This window comes from Saccopteryx bilineata, chromosome 5 (assembly GCF_036850765.1).
Source record: "Saccopteryx bilineata isolate mSacBil1 chromosome 5, mSacBil1_pri_phased_curated, whole genome shotgun sequence".
NCBI classification, from domain to species: Eukaryota; Metazoa; Chordata; class Mammalia; order Chiroptera; family Emballonuridae; genus Saccopteryx; species Saccopteryx bilineata.
In genome coordinates this window covers 57,993,760-58,008,097 of record NC_089494.1, presented here as the reverse complement: position 1 = coordinate 58,008,097, position 14,338 = coordinate 57,993,760, and the positions used below count along the sequence as shown (strand labels likewise).

General features: G+C 41.6%; 1 protein-coding gene across 2 annotated transcripts in view; it reads right to left on the bottom strand.

Annotated features, from left to right (window-relative positions):
* The window catches only part of PDE11A (phosphodiesterase 11A), a 467,655-nt gene extending 462,205 nt beyond the window's left edge, over nt 1–5,450 (bottom strand). For both annotated transcript variants that reach the window (XM_066232547.1, XM_066232548.1), the window contains exon 1: nt 4,453–5,450. In XM_066232547.1, the coding sequence (XP_066088644.1) occupies nt 4,453–5,385 (933 nt within the window). In that variant the 5' untranslated portion in view covers nt 5,386–5,450. The remainder of the gene's footprint in view (nt 1–4,452) is intronic.
* Between the last annotated feature and the right edge of the window lie 8,888 nt (nt 5,451–14,338).

The following is a 14,338-nucleotide window of genomic DNA, read 5'->3' as shown; positions in this document are numbered from 1 at the left end:
AAGGGAAAGCCAAGAGTTCTCTACCACCAGCCAGGCTCCTGCTTTATTTATCATTTTGCACTGAATTCCAAAAATTATATAGGTGGCTCTACTTGAAACCTTTATTTACCCATCTTCTCTTCCTGTTTTGTTGATAGCATTACCTTTCTCCATATCACCCAGGTTTAGAACTCGGAGTCATCACTGACTTCTCTCTGTCCTAGCCCAAATCCACACCTGCAGGACCTCTCCCATATGTCCCCTGCTAACCATCCTCACTGTTTCTGCTTCAGTTCAGTTGTTTATCATGGCTCTACCAGACCACTGTTAGAGACTCCTAATTATTTCATAGCTTTGAGCCTCCCCTTGTTCAATCCATTCAACCACTGCCGCCAGGTAACGCAAACCATCCCTCCAATCATGCTAGACTGTGTTTAGGGCTTCTTCTGGCCTACAATTAATGAAGCTCAAATTCTGTAGTCAGGTAGTCAAAGTTCCCTCTTCTTTTGCTCTCATTTTACTTTTGAATATTAATTCTATAGTACTATATGCAATACATTGACGAAATTAAACCACTCACTGTTCCCTATACATCTTTTGGGCTTGTCTTTCATCACATCTCTACTGAAGCCATTCAGCTATACCTTGATCACTTTCCTGATACTACAACCATCTCCAATGGTAAAATCTAACCCCTTCCCTAGATCAAATGGCACCTCCTCCATGAAGTCTTCCATCATGAGCCTCATCACAATGTGACTTTATTTTCCCCTAATGCTACTGTTATTTAGTTTGTGACACTAAATACAGCTTAGCATTAGTTATTTGTGAATAGCACCTGCCCCTTGACTGTAAGAACTTGGAAGGCAGAAAGCATGCCCTCTCACCTTTGTATGCCCATAGGCCCTCAACCTAAGCCTCAGGTATAATGGACATCCAGTGTCTGTTGTTGGAAACAATGAATCAATGAATCTGTTGTGTAAATAGATCAGGTTTTCTGAAAGCCTGGCACACCTGTACTCCTTCTGCTTCATTCTCTTTTCTTTTCTCAGTTCACCTAACAAAACATCCTGGCTGCTTTTCAAACCCAAAGCCCATCAAACACCTATCTCATTATTCTCAACACTAACAAAAATATCATCTCACACTTTTTATTAAAGTTTAAAGTGCTATGTTCCGTATGCTTAGAATAATCTCAAAGGGAACACCTGTTACTTGAGTACTCTTATTTTCAACCTCTTGAGGGCAATTTTTTCATTACTAAATTAAAGAAGGCTGTTTAATAACTTATAACCATCAGTGGGAAAAAGTACATTGCAGCCACTATGATCTATACTGTGTATCTAAAAGGAAAAGCTTTTTCTACTTGCAAGTCTTTATTTGTCTCCAAATTTTAAGTCTTTTTTAGAACTAATTGAGGAAAGTAACAAAAAATAATGAAATAAACTAAGGAGTATTTTTGCTGTCAAAACTTTTATTCAACTTTAGTATTTCATTAAATCATCTATCCTTGACTCCAGAATGACATGCTTATTACCATAATCTCATAAGTGTCTTCAATGTCTATCTCTCACCCATATTCTGAACTTCAAGAGGATCATCAACCTAATTATCAAATGATTAAATTTTGTAACTCCATATGATAATTTTATCTCCTGAAGAAGAAAAAGTCTTACTAGTTATATCTGAGAAACACCTTCAAAATATAGTAGTTAATAAAGAATCAGGGAGAATGGTTATATGTTTACATAGAAACTTCAATATATTTACAATATATGATCAGAATTGCAATAACATTGTGATTAAAAAAACATGCATTTGAAAGGTTGTCAGTTTTCATCTAGAGAAATCTGTAATGGCAACAAATATAAAGGGGAAATACTAGAACTTGGGAAGAATGCAACATCAATACAACTCTATAAAAAGTTTATATTGTATGAGTTACTAACAGGAACAAAGTATAGAAGTTTGATAGGACAGGCTATGGTCAAATATTATCAATCAGATTTAGAGAATTCTTAAATAGAGGGTGGAAGGGTAGACATTTCTCTATTCCTTAAATGGAAAGCTGGTTCAAAAATTTTAATTCAAGGTGGGGCATAGCTCAGAGAAAGCATACATTGGTCAAAATGTGCTCAGTTCACATCCCAGTCCCAGATAAGAAATTTTAAAATGAAAATGCAATAAAGAAAATAAATACAGCAAACTAGGTATCATCATAGTCATCATTTCCTAAGTAACTGCAGTGTGCCAGGTACTGTTTTAAGGAATTTAATACAATATCTCATTTTTATTTTCAAAACAATATTCTTTGCCATGTAGGTGTTATTCCCATTTTGCAGGTGAGAAAGTTGAGACTCAGAGACCAAGAAACTCTCCCCAGGTCACACTAATGGTGACTGTGATGTATCATAATAAATAAAAGAAGTAGTTTCATCAAAGAGTAGCATAAGTTAAATGAAAAATATATGTAGTGGAAGCCAATGAGGAAAGAAAGGAGAAACTTTCTAAGCATATTGAAATGACTGTAAGGCATGAACTAAGATTTTAAACTCTCAACCTAAATAACACCCTTATTTTCTCTGCCTTTGCCTGTCTACCCAACAACCTAGTCTTATAGCCATCTTACTACCATGGGAGAAAAAAAAAAACAATATACTTGCTTTCCCAATGTCAGTTTTCAAATATTAAAAGGAACCTTTGCTTTACACTCTGTCTACAAAGAAAGAATGGAGCCCAGAAGAAACATCAGCTGCTGAAAATCTGATTTTTCTATGCCTGTGATAATACCTCTAGCCACAGTTCTAGTCAGTAGGAAGACAAGTTAACTGGTGAGGAACCTGAGAATTATGCTGTTGAAGAAAAGACAGTACCTGAACAATATTAAATAAAAGTTAGGAGCTGAAGGAGGAAGTAAGAAATTAAAGCTATATAAAGAGGAGAAAATCAGTTGGTGAAAAATAAAAGTAAAAGCAAGAAAGAGAAAAATCCAGGCAATTTCAAGTATCATCTAACTAGGAAGGGACTTTTTAGCCCAAGCACACAATAAGGCTATGGAAATGCTAGGAAAGAAAAGAGTTTATGATTGTTCAACTTTTTACAGAATCTTCAACTTATCAGTTATTAAGTGCTTTTATTTCTTGGTTTTCTAGGATTATAGGAAACTAGGCACTTGTTAAAGATTATTCATTAATTGCTTGACCTAAACCTACTAGTCTTCAAGAAGCATATAATAACGCACCTAATCAATAACAAAAGTTTAACAAAAATGACACTTTGATAGGCATTCCTTAACATTAAAGGGTTATACTGACACTCCACAAAGACATGAAACTTGGTTTTAGTACAAGCTAGTCAATTTTCTATAAAAAAGTTAATGTTCAGATGAAGTATAAAATTTTAGCTTTAGTGTCCTTCCCACCGCTTTTGTCATTCTGATCAATAGCAACCAAACTCTAGAAAGACATGCCGCTCTATTAGACAGCTGGAAGAAGTGCTCATCTATCAATTCTTATGAACCACTTGCAGAAGTCTCATAGAAAGTGGCATCCAGTTTCATTATCTTCAGTGAATATATACCGAAGAAATTAGAAATGACTGGCTTTCAGATCCAGGATCTAATATCAAGTGTAAGCCATTGTGAAAATGAAAGGCTTAGGAATACCAGATGACAGCATGTTGGGTTTCCCTTTCCACCAGAAACTAGCATGTTTACCCTGTTCATTGCCTTCAGAGCTGCTAGAAAATTATCCATTTTTTGTTTGTTTCACAAACTAAAAACCTACTGCTCATTCCTGTCAGAACATGACTGCAAATAATGCTGAATCCCAGCCTAAAGACAAATAACCCCTTCACTTGTCCAACCTCTGTAAACTCAACAAGGAAACAGTCAAAATAGATGCCAAAAAGGCAAAACAGGTCAGAGGCCCATTCTTCCCCTGACATTCCCTCTCTCCCTCTTCTTCCTACCGTGGAACACATACAACTGCAAGTTAGAGAAGGGGATAGGAAAGCAGTTAGGCACTCTGTTCCCTTTCCAACCATGAATGGGATGAAATGAATTATGATCCCAAAAAGACATCAAAGACACCAACATGCCCATTTTCTTCAGACTAAGTCTAGAATTCTGGAGAAGACATCTTTTTCTATCACCCACAGATGCATTCTAAAACCATACACTGCTATTCTTAAAGACAAAGTGTCTCAACAGAGAACATGTGGTATTATTGGATGCAAAATGGAACCCTTGTGCTATATGAATTTTCCACAATCCACTGTGTGTTAGGAAAAGACCATCATATCAAAGATGGTGTAGAAACATTCTAACGAGTTTAAACTCAGAAGGAATGTAAATAGCAAGATTCATGTTGTAAAGAGTCTGAATCACTGTGTTCCTGGATGCCAAAGGGTCATTGAAGGCTTGGTTCCCAAGCCAATAATGGGGCTCGGGAAGGGAGCAATACGAAGTCCTACCTGGTAGGCATCGGGAATGTTGACAGTTTCTCCGTGCTCCCCGACATAGCCAATGATGCCTTTGCCCCAGGGGACCTGCACCTCATTTGAGTTCTCTGTGCTGCTGCAGGGCAGCAGTGGGGTTCCTGCGTGCACATCAAACAATTTGGAGACCAAACTTTTCTTGCCAGCAGCCACCCTTTCCACCAGGAAAAGTGAGCAGCGGTCAGCGTCCACCATGAGACAGACAAAGATGAGGATCTTGTAGCTCAGGCTGGTCAGGTCAAGGTCATTGGAGATATCCTTGACCAGTTCCAGAAAGAACTGACGCTCATTATGCTTTTTGAGGTGGCACTTGTAGTCCAAGGCCGTAGGGGGATATTGAGGCAGATTCACCCTGGATTCCAGCAGCGCACTGAGAATATGGGCTGTGGTGGGCGGCAGGGAGCTGGCCTTCCGGAGGAGTGCCCTTCGCCTCACACTGCTCAGCGGCTCCTGGGCCCGGGAGGTCACCTGTTCATCATAGGTCCTGTTCACGTGAATGGCCTTGGAGCGTGCAAAGCTCTTCCTTAGCTCTTTCTGAGAAGCTCTCCTCTGCATGCTCCCATCACCCCGACTGTCACTGGCCCAGCTGGGATTCAGGGTCGTCCCACCACAGTCGCTGCCACCTGGAGTGGGCTGGCTGTTGCCAGAGCCATTTGGTCCAGTGCCACCACCAACAGTGTTGCTGCCTCTGCCACCGCTGTCAGCTAAGCTGCCGGTGCCAGACGGTGCAGGCCTTGGACCTAAAGCCCCCTGACTCTGGCTGTGCTTCTGCATCCACTTCTCCACCATCTCCTGCTTCCCCTTCCGCATCAAGTAATCTTCAAACAACTCTGGGTGCCTGTCCAGGAAAGTTTCCACCTCTCCAAAGTCCAGGGACGAAGTTGTCATGGCCCCAGGCACAGCTGTCATTTCCTTTCTGCACTTGGACCAGATGTTTACCTTTCTCAGCCCTCTAGCTGGTCCTGCACATGTCTACCCCACCAGTACTCCCAGCTCTGTGCGGAGAAGCTGCACGGCAGTGGATCGCTAAGTGGCTGGGAGGGGCCCCTTCCTGCGGGCTCAGAGAGTGGCTGGCACAGATCCCACGCCCTCGTCCTGCTCCGCACAGGTGCCCCCACCGAGCTGCTGCCGCGGCCACAGCTTCTGTCCTTGAAACCCGGAGCTCTCGCTGCTGCTCTCTGTCTGGCTGCCGCCGCCGCCGCTGTCACCGGAGGAGTGGACCACGGTGAAAAGGAGGTAGGGCAGGACACGCCCCTGAGTGAGGAACGGAGCCGGAGGGAGGGGAGAGGTGGGAGGAGTGAGACGCGGGCTCCGAACCAGCCCAAGTCCACCGCCCAGGATGCTAGGCGGTTCCTGGAAGTATCTGGATGGCAGGAATCCGCGCCTGGGAACACAGCCGACTTCTGATGGGAACACTAATTGGATAAACGCACCTTGTTTCTTCTCCCTTCCTTACTTCCTTCTCTCCTCAACCCTTCTCCTTCTCCGCCCTTTAATCTTCCAGCGTTTCCAGGAGGCACCACGGGGGCCCAAGTGGAAGCCCCAAGTTCAGGGAAGTGTTGATGTTTCGCAGGAATCAGACCAGAACCTGACTCCGAGGAAATGAGAATGCTCAGGGACAGGCAGAGCTATTTTTCTGGGATATGACTCTGGATGGCTGGTTCCTAGGGTGCCTGGGACTGCCAACTAACACTACCCAGTGCCTTATGGGTGTTCAGTAAATATTAATGGAATTGGATTTACCAGAAATTAGTAAATGAAGTTCCCCTATCTAAACAACTCGTACTTGAACCAAATTCATGGACTTGGGATTGGAGGGAAGAAGAATGAGAATGTAATGTACATGGAATGAGAATGTAAAAGATAGTTACAGTGTGTGGATTTGGAACCCTGTCTGGCAGGGACACTTAGCAAAGTGGACTTGAGGGCCTCAAAGCTTCCTTCCAAGCCAGTCTTGCATGCTTTTCTCTTCTCCTTTCTCCACTCAACCTGTTTAGGACACCAATGCGTCCTTTACTCTCAGTGACCTAGGGCTTGTGGGTGAGATTTCTCTTCTGTGGAAGGCTTTTCTTTCTCCTGCTCTAGAGATGCTCCAATCTGGCTAGTCTCAGCTAGTTGGGCTGAGAATAACATTAGGTTTCCCTTGGACCCTTTCCAAGCCTAGTGGTTAAGTATAGGTGATTTGTGAGTTAAGAAGAGCAGGCAGATAACACTTTCCGGAAGCCCAAGTGTCTCCTCTATTGTGAGAAACAAAAGCAGTTGGAGAACCATCCGGCTCCCTGGAACAGCAAGACAACCTAAAAGTCATCTTACAGGGGGTCAGCAAGGAGGGCAATACAGAAGAGCTGCAGAAGGGCAGACAGCAACTGTTACAGGCATCCATGTGGCAGGTGCACAGAGGTGACTGACACAGTGAATAAAGCTTACTCCTGGGAGATGCCCTCAGACAAGGTATATAGAACACTTGCTATGTATTGATAACTTTAAATCAACATGTTAATTTAATCATCGCAACAGATTTATGAAGTAGGGACTCTTCCTATTTTAACAATGGGGAAACTCTGAGTTGAGTAACCTTCCCGAGATGCACAGTCGGTTGGTGCCAGAGCTGGGGTCTGATACATTTAGTTTGGCCACATCACTGGATTATCTCCCACCTGTGTCAACTGAGTCCTGTTGGTGCCAGGAATTGGGCCAGTAACAGAGATGCAGGGACTGGGGAATAATGTTTTCTAAGCATTCTTCTGACAGTAGCAGAAGGAGCAGAGAAAAGGGAGAGAGGCACTTGTTCAAAATGATTAACGGCATGGCCTTTGCACTGGGGATGCAACTGTGAACGAAGACTCTGCCTTCACAGAGCCTACACTATGGTGAGGAGACAGTCAATAAACAAATAAGAAAATAAAAACATAGAATAAGAAACAAAACTTGGCAAAGGATTAAATAAAGGGATGAGGTGGTAGAAAGACCTTTCTGAAGAGGGGATGCCAGAGCAGAGATCTGGTGGGAATGAGGGAATGAGCCATGCTGACATCTGGAGGAAAGAGGGCACCAGGTAGAGAAAGCAAGTGCTAACGTGTAACATGTTTGGGCTGTTTAAGAGGGAACAGGGAGATCAGCTAAAAGCGAACCAAACATGGAATATTGGTAGTTTGGAGCCAACTGTATTACTTTTGTTACTAATATTATTACCTTAAATTAAGAGTAAGTAGAAACCTCACTGCATGTGGCCACATCTCTGGTAACTTGAGTGACCCATCAGTAAAGATGGTTAGATCGGTGTGCTGGACCTGGCTTGTAGGGACTCACAAGAGTAGATTTTAGCATCTCTTTCCAACTCCCTGTTCACTGACATTATGTAGCCTGCAATCGGCCATGATGTGAGTCTTTATGACATAGAAATCAACAAATGGTATGAATCCAAATTTTTTTCAGTATTGCTCATTGTTGAACATTTACCAGCACTCAGTGAAAAAAAGCCTCAATTGTCTACCAAATGATAAATAGATAAATAAAGCATAGCGTGTGATATATTAGACTATTATTTGGCCATAACAAGAAGGAATGAAGTACTGATGCATGCTGAGACTTGGATGAAACTTAAAAACAGTAAGCAAAGTGGAAGAAGTCAGTCACAAAAAATACCTATTATATGATTTCATATATATGAAATATCTAGAACAGGCAAATCCATAGATTCAGAAAGTAGACTAGTGATTGTCAAGAGATGGAGGAATGGGGAGATGGAGAGAAAGGGGGTGACCACTAATGTGCATCGAGTTTCTTTTTAGGGTAATGAAAATATTCTAAATTTGTTTGTGATAATCGCACAATTTTTTGAACATTAAAACCATTGAATTTTACACATTAAATAGGTGAATTACAGTTCAATAAAACTGTTATAAAATAACAAAGAAAACCATCTGCCAGCGTACAACTGGTCAGAACCCAGCAGCAGTGGTGTACCTGGAGGCAAGAAGAGCACAGAGCATCCTCAAGCACCGGAGAGAAGTAGAACAGCCCTGGGCTGCCTGGACACAGAAGCTTAACAAATACACATTTTCTTCATTCCATCTTTCATGTACTATTATACAAGCATTTTCATTTGTTTGTTTGTTTGTTTGTTTGTTTTAGCATTTATTGTGTTCCAGGCTCGGGGGACAACAGAAGTCTAAGACAAACTCTCTGCCTTTGACTGGGGATCTCATAGACTCTATAGCACCAAAAGTGGAAGTAGAGACAATTACTGGAAGGGTGAGAAAATGAATTAAGCATTTCTGGCTTCGTTTTGAACTAGCTATAGCCTTGTTTCTTGATTGGTTCATGAGGTCACAAGACGTTGATGGTTGGGGAAGAAAATGAGAGTGGACCCTGGCCGGTTTTCTCAGTGGTAGAGCGTTGGCTCGGCCTGTGGATGTTCCAAGTTCAATTCCTGGTCAGGGCACACAGGAGAAGAGCCTATGTGTTTCTTCACCACTCCCCCTTCTCTGTCTCTCTTTATCTCTCTCTCTCTCTCTTCCCCTCACACAGCCATAGCTCGACTGGTTTGATCTATCAGTTTTAACACATCACTCAATGGCTCCATGGAGCCTCTGCCTCAGGCACTAAAAAACAGCTCAGTTGTGAGCATGGCCCCAGATAGGCAGAGCATCGCCCCCTAGTGGGCTTGCTGGGGGTGGGGGTACCAGTCTGGGCACATGCAAGAGTCTGTTTCTCTATCTCCCTTCCTCTCATTTGGAAAAGAAGGGAAAAAAATGAGAAAGTGACAGAGCACTCATAAGATAGTCCAAAGGGGCCTTGGCTGGTTGGCTCAGTGGTAGAGCTTTGGTCCAGTGTGTGGATGCCCTGGGTTCAATCCCCAGTCAGGGCACACAGGAAAAGTGCCCATCTGCTTCTCTACCCCTCCCTCTCTTGCTTCTCTCTCTTTTTCTCCCCCCCCCCCGCAGCATGGCTCAATTAGAGCAAGTTGGCCCCAGACGCTGATGATGGCTCCATAGCCTTCACTTTGGGCACTAAGAAGTGCTCAGTTGCTGTGCAATGGAGCAATGCCCCAGATGGGCAAAGCATCACCCCTCAGTGGGCTTGCTGGGTGGTTCCTGGTCCAGGTGCTTGTGGGAGACTGTCTCTCTGACTTTCCTCCTCTCACTGAATTAGAAAAAAAAAAAATAGAGTCCAGAGGGCTGTGGTAGATGTCTGCATAATAAGATGTGTGGTGATATGGCCCCAATTACTATTTCCTCTTTATTCTCAACTTGCAGAATGATGTGTATTAGTCATGGTCTCAACAGGAAACAGGTACACTCAAACTAATTCCAAGAGGATTAACTTGCAAAGAGACTAATTATAAAGTGGAGTATAAGTAAACCACAGGGATAGTGAAGAAACTTGGGATTCAGAGCAGCAGAGAACTCACTACCCCTGGACCTGACAGAGAAGGAAGAAAAAGGTTAACAGGACACAGAAGGAGAGAGGCTTGTGTAGTGACAGCTGCCTTGAGAGGACCAGTCCCCGCCTTTCAAAGGACATTGGCAGCTCACGTTGACCTCAAAGAAGAAATATAAGAAATAAATACCTTGATCTCAGTCTCCTCCCTACCTCCTATATTGACCAGACTCAGCTAGATGCTACAGGATACTGGAGCTTGTTGATGGAACCCATAAAGGTTTTCCCCTCTGGGCAGACAGTACGGGAGGACAGAGAAAGATGTGGAGAGAAAATGAAAAATACTTGGCCCAGTATGGAAACTTGACGAGGCCTCTCAACAAATAATGGACACTATAGCGCCAAAGAATTTTCTGTGTAATTCTGCCCTCTTCTTGCTCACCTAATTCCATCAAAACTGGCTATAATTCACAGTGTCATTTTCAGTCAGCAGAACTTTTTAAGGGCACTAACCCTGAAAATGCATGCTATTGTGAAGATAGTTCAAGGAAGCAGCTCTGCAGACTCTCTCCTCATCCACTCTTTCATCTCTTCACCAAATTATAAATATTGACCAAGTAGCCTCTCACTGGAGAACATAAAGGGGATTCTTATTTGTTGTTTTCAAAAATAAGCATGTCCTTTTTGATCCAAGTATTCATTACATTTTTAATGCCATTGTCATTAGCATGTATTGAGCACTCAGTGTGCAAAAGCACTATGTTGCATGCAAGATAACTTTTGTTATTCCAAAGAGGACCCTTTTAATTTTAGAACTGGAGGGAACTTTAGGATTCTCTAATACTCCACTTTCATTTTGCACATGTAGAAACTGAGATCTACGGTGGACACATATCTCCTCTAAAGTCACCTGCCAAGCACAAGTTCTGATCTGCTCCTGGTTCCACCTCAAAACTTGATACCAATCTTTTGAAGCCCAATGAACTTCTGTCTCCTAAGCTTCTCTCCTAATCATTTTGTATTTTAAAACAGACTTTCACTGTGTAACCAATAAGTATCATCAGAAAGGTTTATGCAGTCTGACCTGTGGTGTTGCAGTGGATAAAGCGTCAACCTGGAAAGCAGAGGTCTCTGGTTTGGAACCTGGGCTTGCCCGGCACATATGGAGTTGATGCTTCCTGTTCCTCTCCCCTTGTGTCTTCTCTCTCTCTCTCTCTCTCTCTCTCTATCTCTCTCTTTCTTTTGCTCTCTCCCCCCCTCAAATGAATAAATAAAAATCTTTTAAAAATATATAAAAAAGAAAGGTTGATGCAATTTTCAAAATAAAATTTTACTTCAAAAAATTATAGCTGGAATATTACTATTTTAGAAAATAGGGGTCCACATGATTAAACAAAAGATGGGTTATTTCAGCCTGACCTGTGGTGGCGCAGTGGATAAAGCGTCGACCTGGAAATGCTGAGGTCGCCGGTTCAAAACCCTGGGCTTGCCTGGTCAAGGCACATATGGGAGTTGATGCTTCCTGCTCCTCTCTCCTTTCTCTCTCTCTCTCTCTCTCTCTCTCTCTCTCTCTTCCCCCCCTCTCCTTTCTTAAATGAATAAAAAAAAAAAAAAAAAGATGGGTTATTTCAATTTGAAAGAAATAAAATCTCTGAACTAGAAGTTCCACAGAAATCTTTTTCTTTATAGGAATTTATTATCAAAAGTGGTCATAGTCTGTGCCAAACCCCAAACTTGAGGTGCTATAATAGTCCAAGGGCAGGAAGAGATGAGATGAGATGGCCCAGCTCAAGCAGTAAGGTAGAAAAAAAAAAGGTGAATCCCTTCTTCCTCCGCCTTTTGCTATTCAGGCCTTCAATAGAACAGATGATGCCCAACTACACCGGGGAGAGCAAGCTATTTCATATACTAATCTCATCCATAACACCTTTACAGACACAGTCATAATGGTCTTGCTTCCCTGGTCAAACCCTACCTGATACAGGCACCATGTCTATGCAACATACCTCCTTGTGAATGAATTACAGGAACCTCGAAGGGAATTGTTCTCTGACACTCTCCAACCTAAATTTAGTGCACCTTGACTGAGCAAAGGAAAGATGAATGAACTCGACAACCATCTAAAATTGTTGTTATTGAAGTCTGCCAATGTCTCATAAACTTTAATTAAAGATTCTGTAGAAAAAAGATTCAGGTTAATTAGAGAACAGTTTCCTGTGATTAGCATATTCCAGGTAAGATGAATTACATTAGCTGGGCATTTGAGAATGAAGTGTGTTTCTTCCAGTGCAGGAGAAAAAAAAATGTACATGTAAATTCTGAAGGATGTATTTACATGCTACTTGGACAAATTTAGCTGTGTTACAAAGTATAATTGACTAAATTCCTTTATCATTAAATAAATTAACAAATTGCTTTCAATAATTCTTAGGCTCTTGGCAATATTCTGCACAGTAAATTGAAATTATACAATTATTGTTTTAAATATTTAAGAAATTGATTTTTCTTGTGTACTTCATTTAAATTGTCTTTTTTTTCCCCTCATTATTAACATTTTTGAGCTATCATTCCCCAAATTATCTTTGAGCAAAATACAGCTTTCCTACTTAACCTTAGGGACCTCAGTTTCCTTATATTTGGTGTTTCCAATGCTGTGCTTTCCAGTATGGTATCCAACAGCCACAAGTAGGTAATTAAATTTTTGTTTTAATTAATTAAAATTATCATCTCATTTCCTTTGGAATACTAGTCACATTTTAAGTGCACAATAGCCATATACAGAGCTAGTGGCTACCGTAATGGACTATGTAGATAACAGAATGTTCCCATCACCTTAAAACAGGGGCCCCCAAACTACGGCCCACGGGCCGCATGCGGCCCCCTGAGGCCATTTATCCGGCCCCCACTGCACTTCCGGAAGGGGCACCTCTTTCATTGGTGGTCAATAAGAGGAGCATAGTTCCCATTGAAATACTGGTCAGTTTGTTGATTTAAATTTACTTGTTCTTTATTTTAAATATTGTATTTGTTCCCGTTTTGTTTTATTACTTTAAAATAAAATATGTGCAATGTGCATAGAAATTTGTTCATAGTTTTTTTATAGTCCGGCCCTCCAGTAGTCTGAGGGACAGTGAACTGGCCCCCTGTGTAAAAAGTTTGGGGACCCCTGCCTTAAAATGTTGTATTTGAGAGTGCTGCTCTAAGATTATTTGTAGCCCGAAGGTTTTGTACTTATTCACTGTTGTCATCAATGGTCTTCCAAATGCCAAATCCAATAGCCCATTTTAATCCTCATACTAGTTTCATGATAGTCCTCTGTTCTTGAAATTTTTTCTCAAGAGTGCCACTTCTTGATTCTTTATTATTTAAATGAATCTATATTACATTTTATCAAAACAATGACTAGTCATTGTTCCTATCTATCTCACTAATGTTTTCACCTCCTATGGCCTTCCTTAATTGTTGCAATTACTTATTTAAGGTCCATTCCCACAACTTCAATTATCATCTCCTTTTTTTTGTACTCCCCAGTTCATATATTATGTTCCAAGGTGATTCAGTTTTCTGTGGATGGGTGTTATCTTATCTGGGCCGCCATAACAAAGCATCATAGACTAAGTATCTAAAACAGAAATTTATTTTCTCACATTTTTGGAGGATGAAAGCCTGAAATCAGCATGCTAACATGGTTGAGTTCTGGTAAGACCTCACTTCCTGGCTTGCAGATGACTTTTCATTGTGTCCTCACATGGCAGAGAGAGAGAGAGAGAGAGCAAACTCTGCTGACTCTTCTTATTAAAGTACCAATTTCATTTCATCAGACTGAGTCCCTGCCCTCATGACCTCATCTAACCTTAATTACCTCTCAAAGGCCCCATCCCCAAATTCCATCAAATTCGAAATAAGGGCTTCAACAAATAAATGTTGAGGTGATGCAAATATTGAGTCTGGAACAGATGATAACAAACAACCTCAAAACTTAGTTGCTTTAAAACAAAGACTTTTTTTTTGAATTGTCACAGTTCTGTAGGTTGACCAATGTTTCTTTTGTTCCACTTGGTACTAGCAGGAGTCCCTCACCTGGCTGCATTCAGTGGGCAGCTAGGCTGTACCAGGAAGCCCAAGAAGGCCTCTTGTGCATACCTAGGGCTTCAATGTTGGGGTCACTCAGTTCTCCTCTAGGAGGCTTCTTTCCATACAGGGCTCATTTTCTAGGTCTTCTTCATAAAGCTTTTCTCTGTAGTAGGACATCTTGTCCTTCTTTACAGTGTGGCAGCTGGGTTCCAAAATGAGGTGTTTCTTTTTTTTTTTTAATTATAATTTTATTCTTTTAATGGGGCGACATCAGTAAATCAGGATACATATATTCAAAGATAACATGTCCAGGTTATCTTGTCGTTCAGTTATGTTGCATCCCCATCACCCAAAGTCAGATTGTCCTCTGTCACTTTCTATCTAGTTTTCTTTGTGCTCCCCCTCC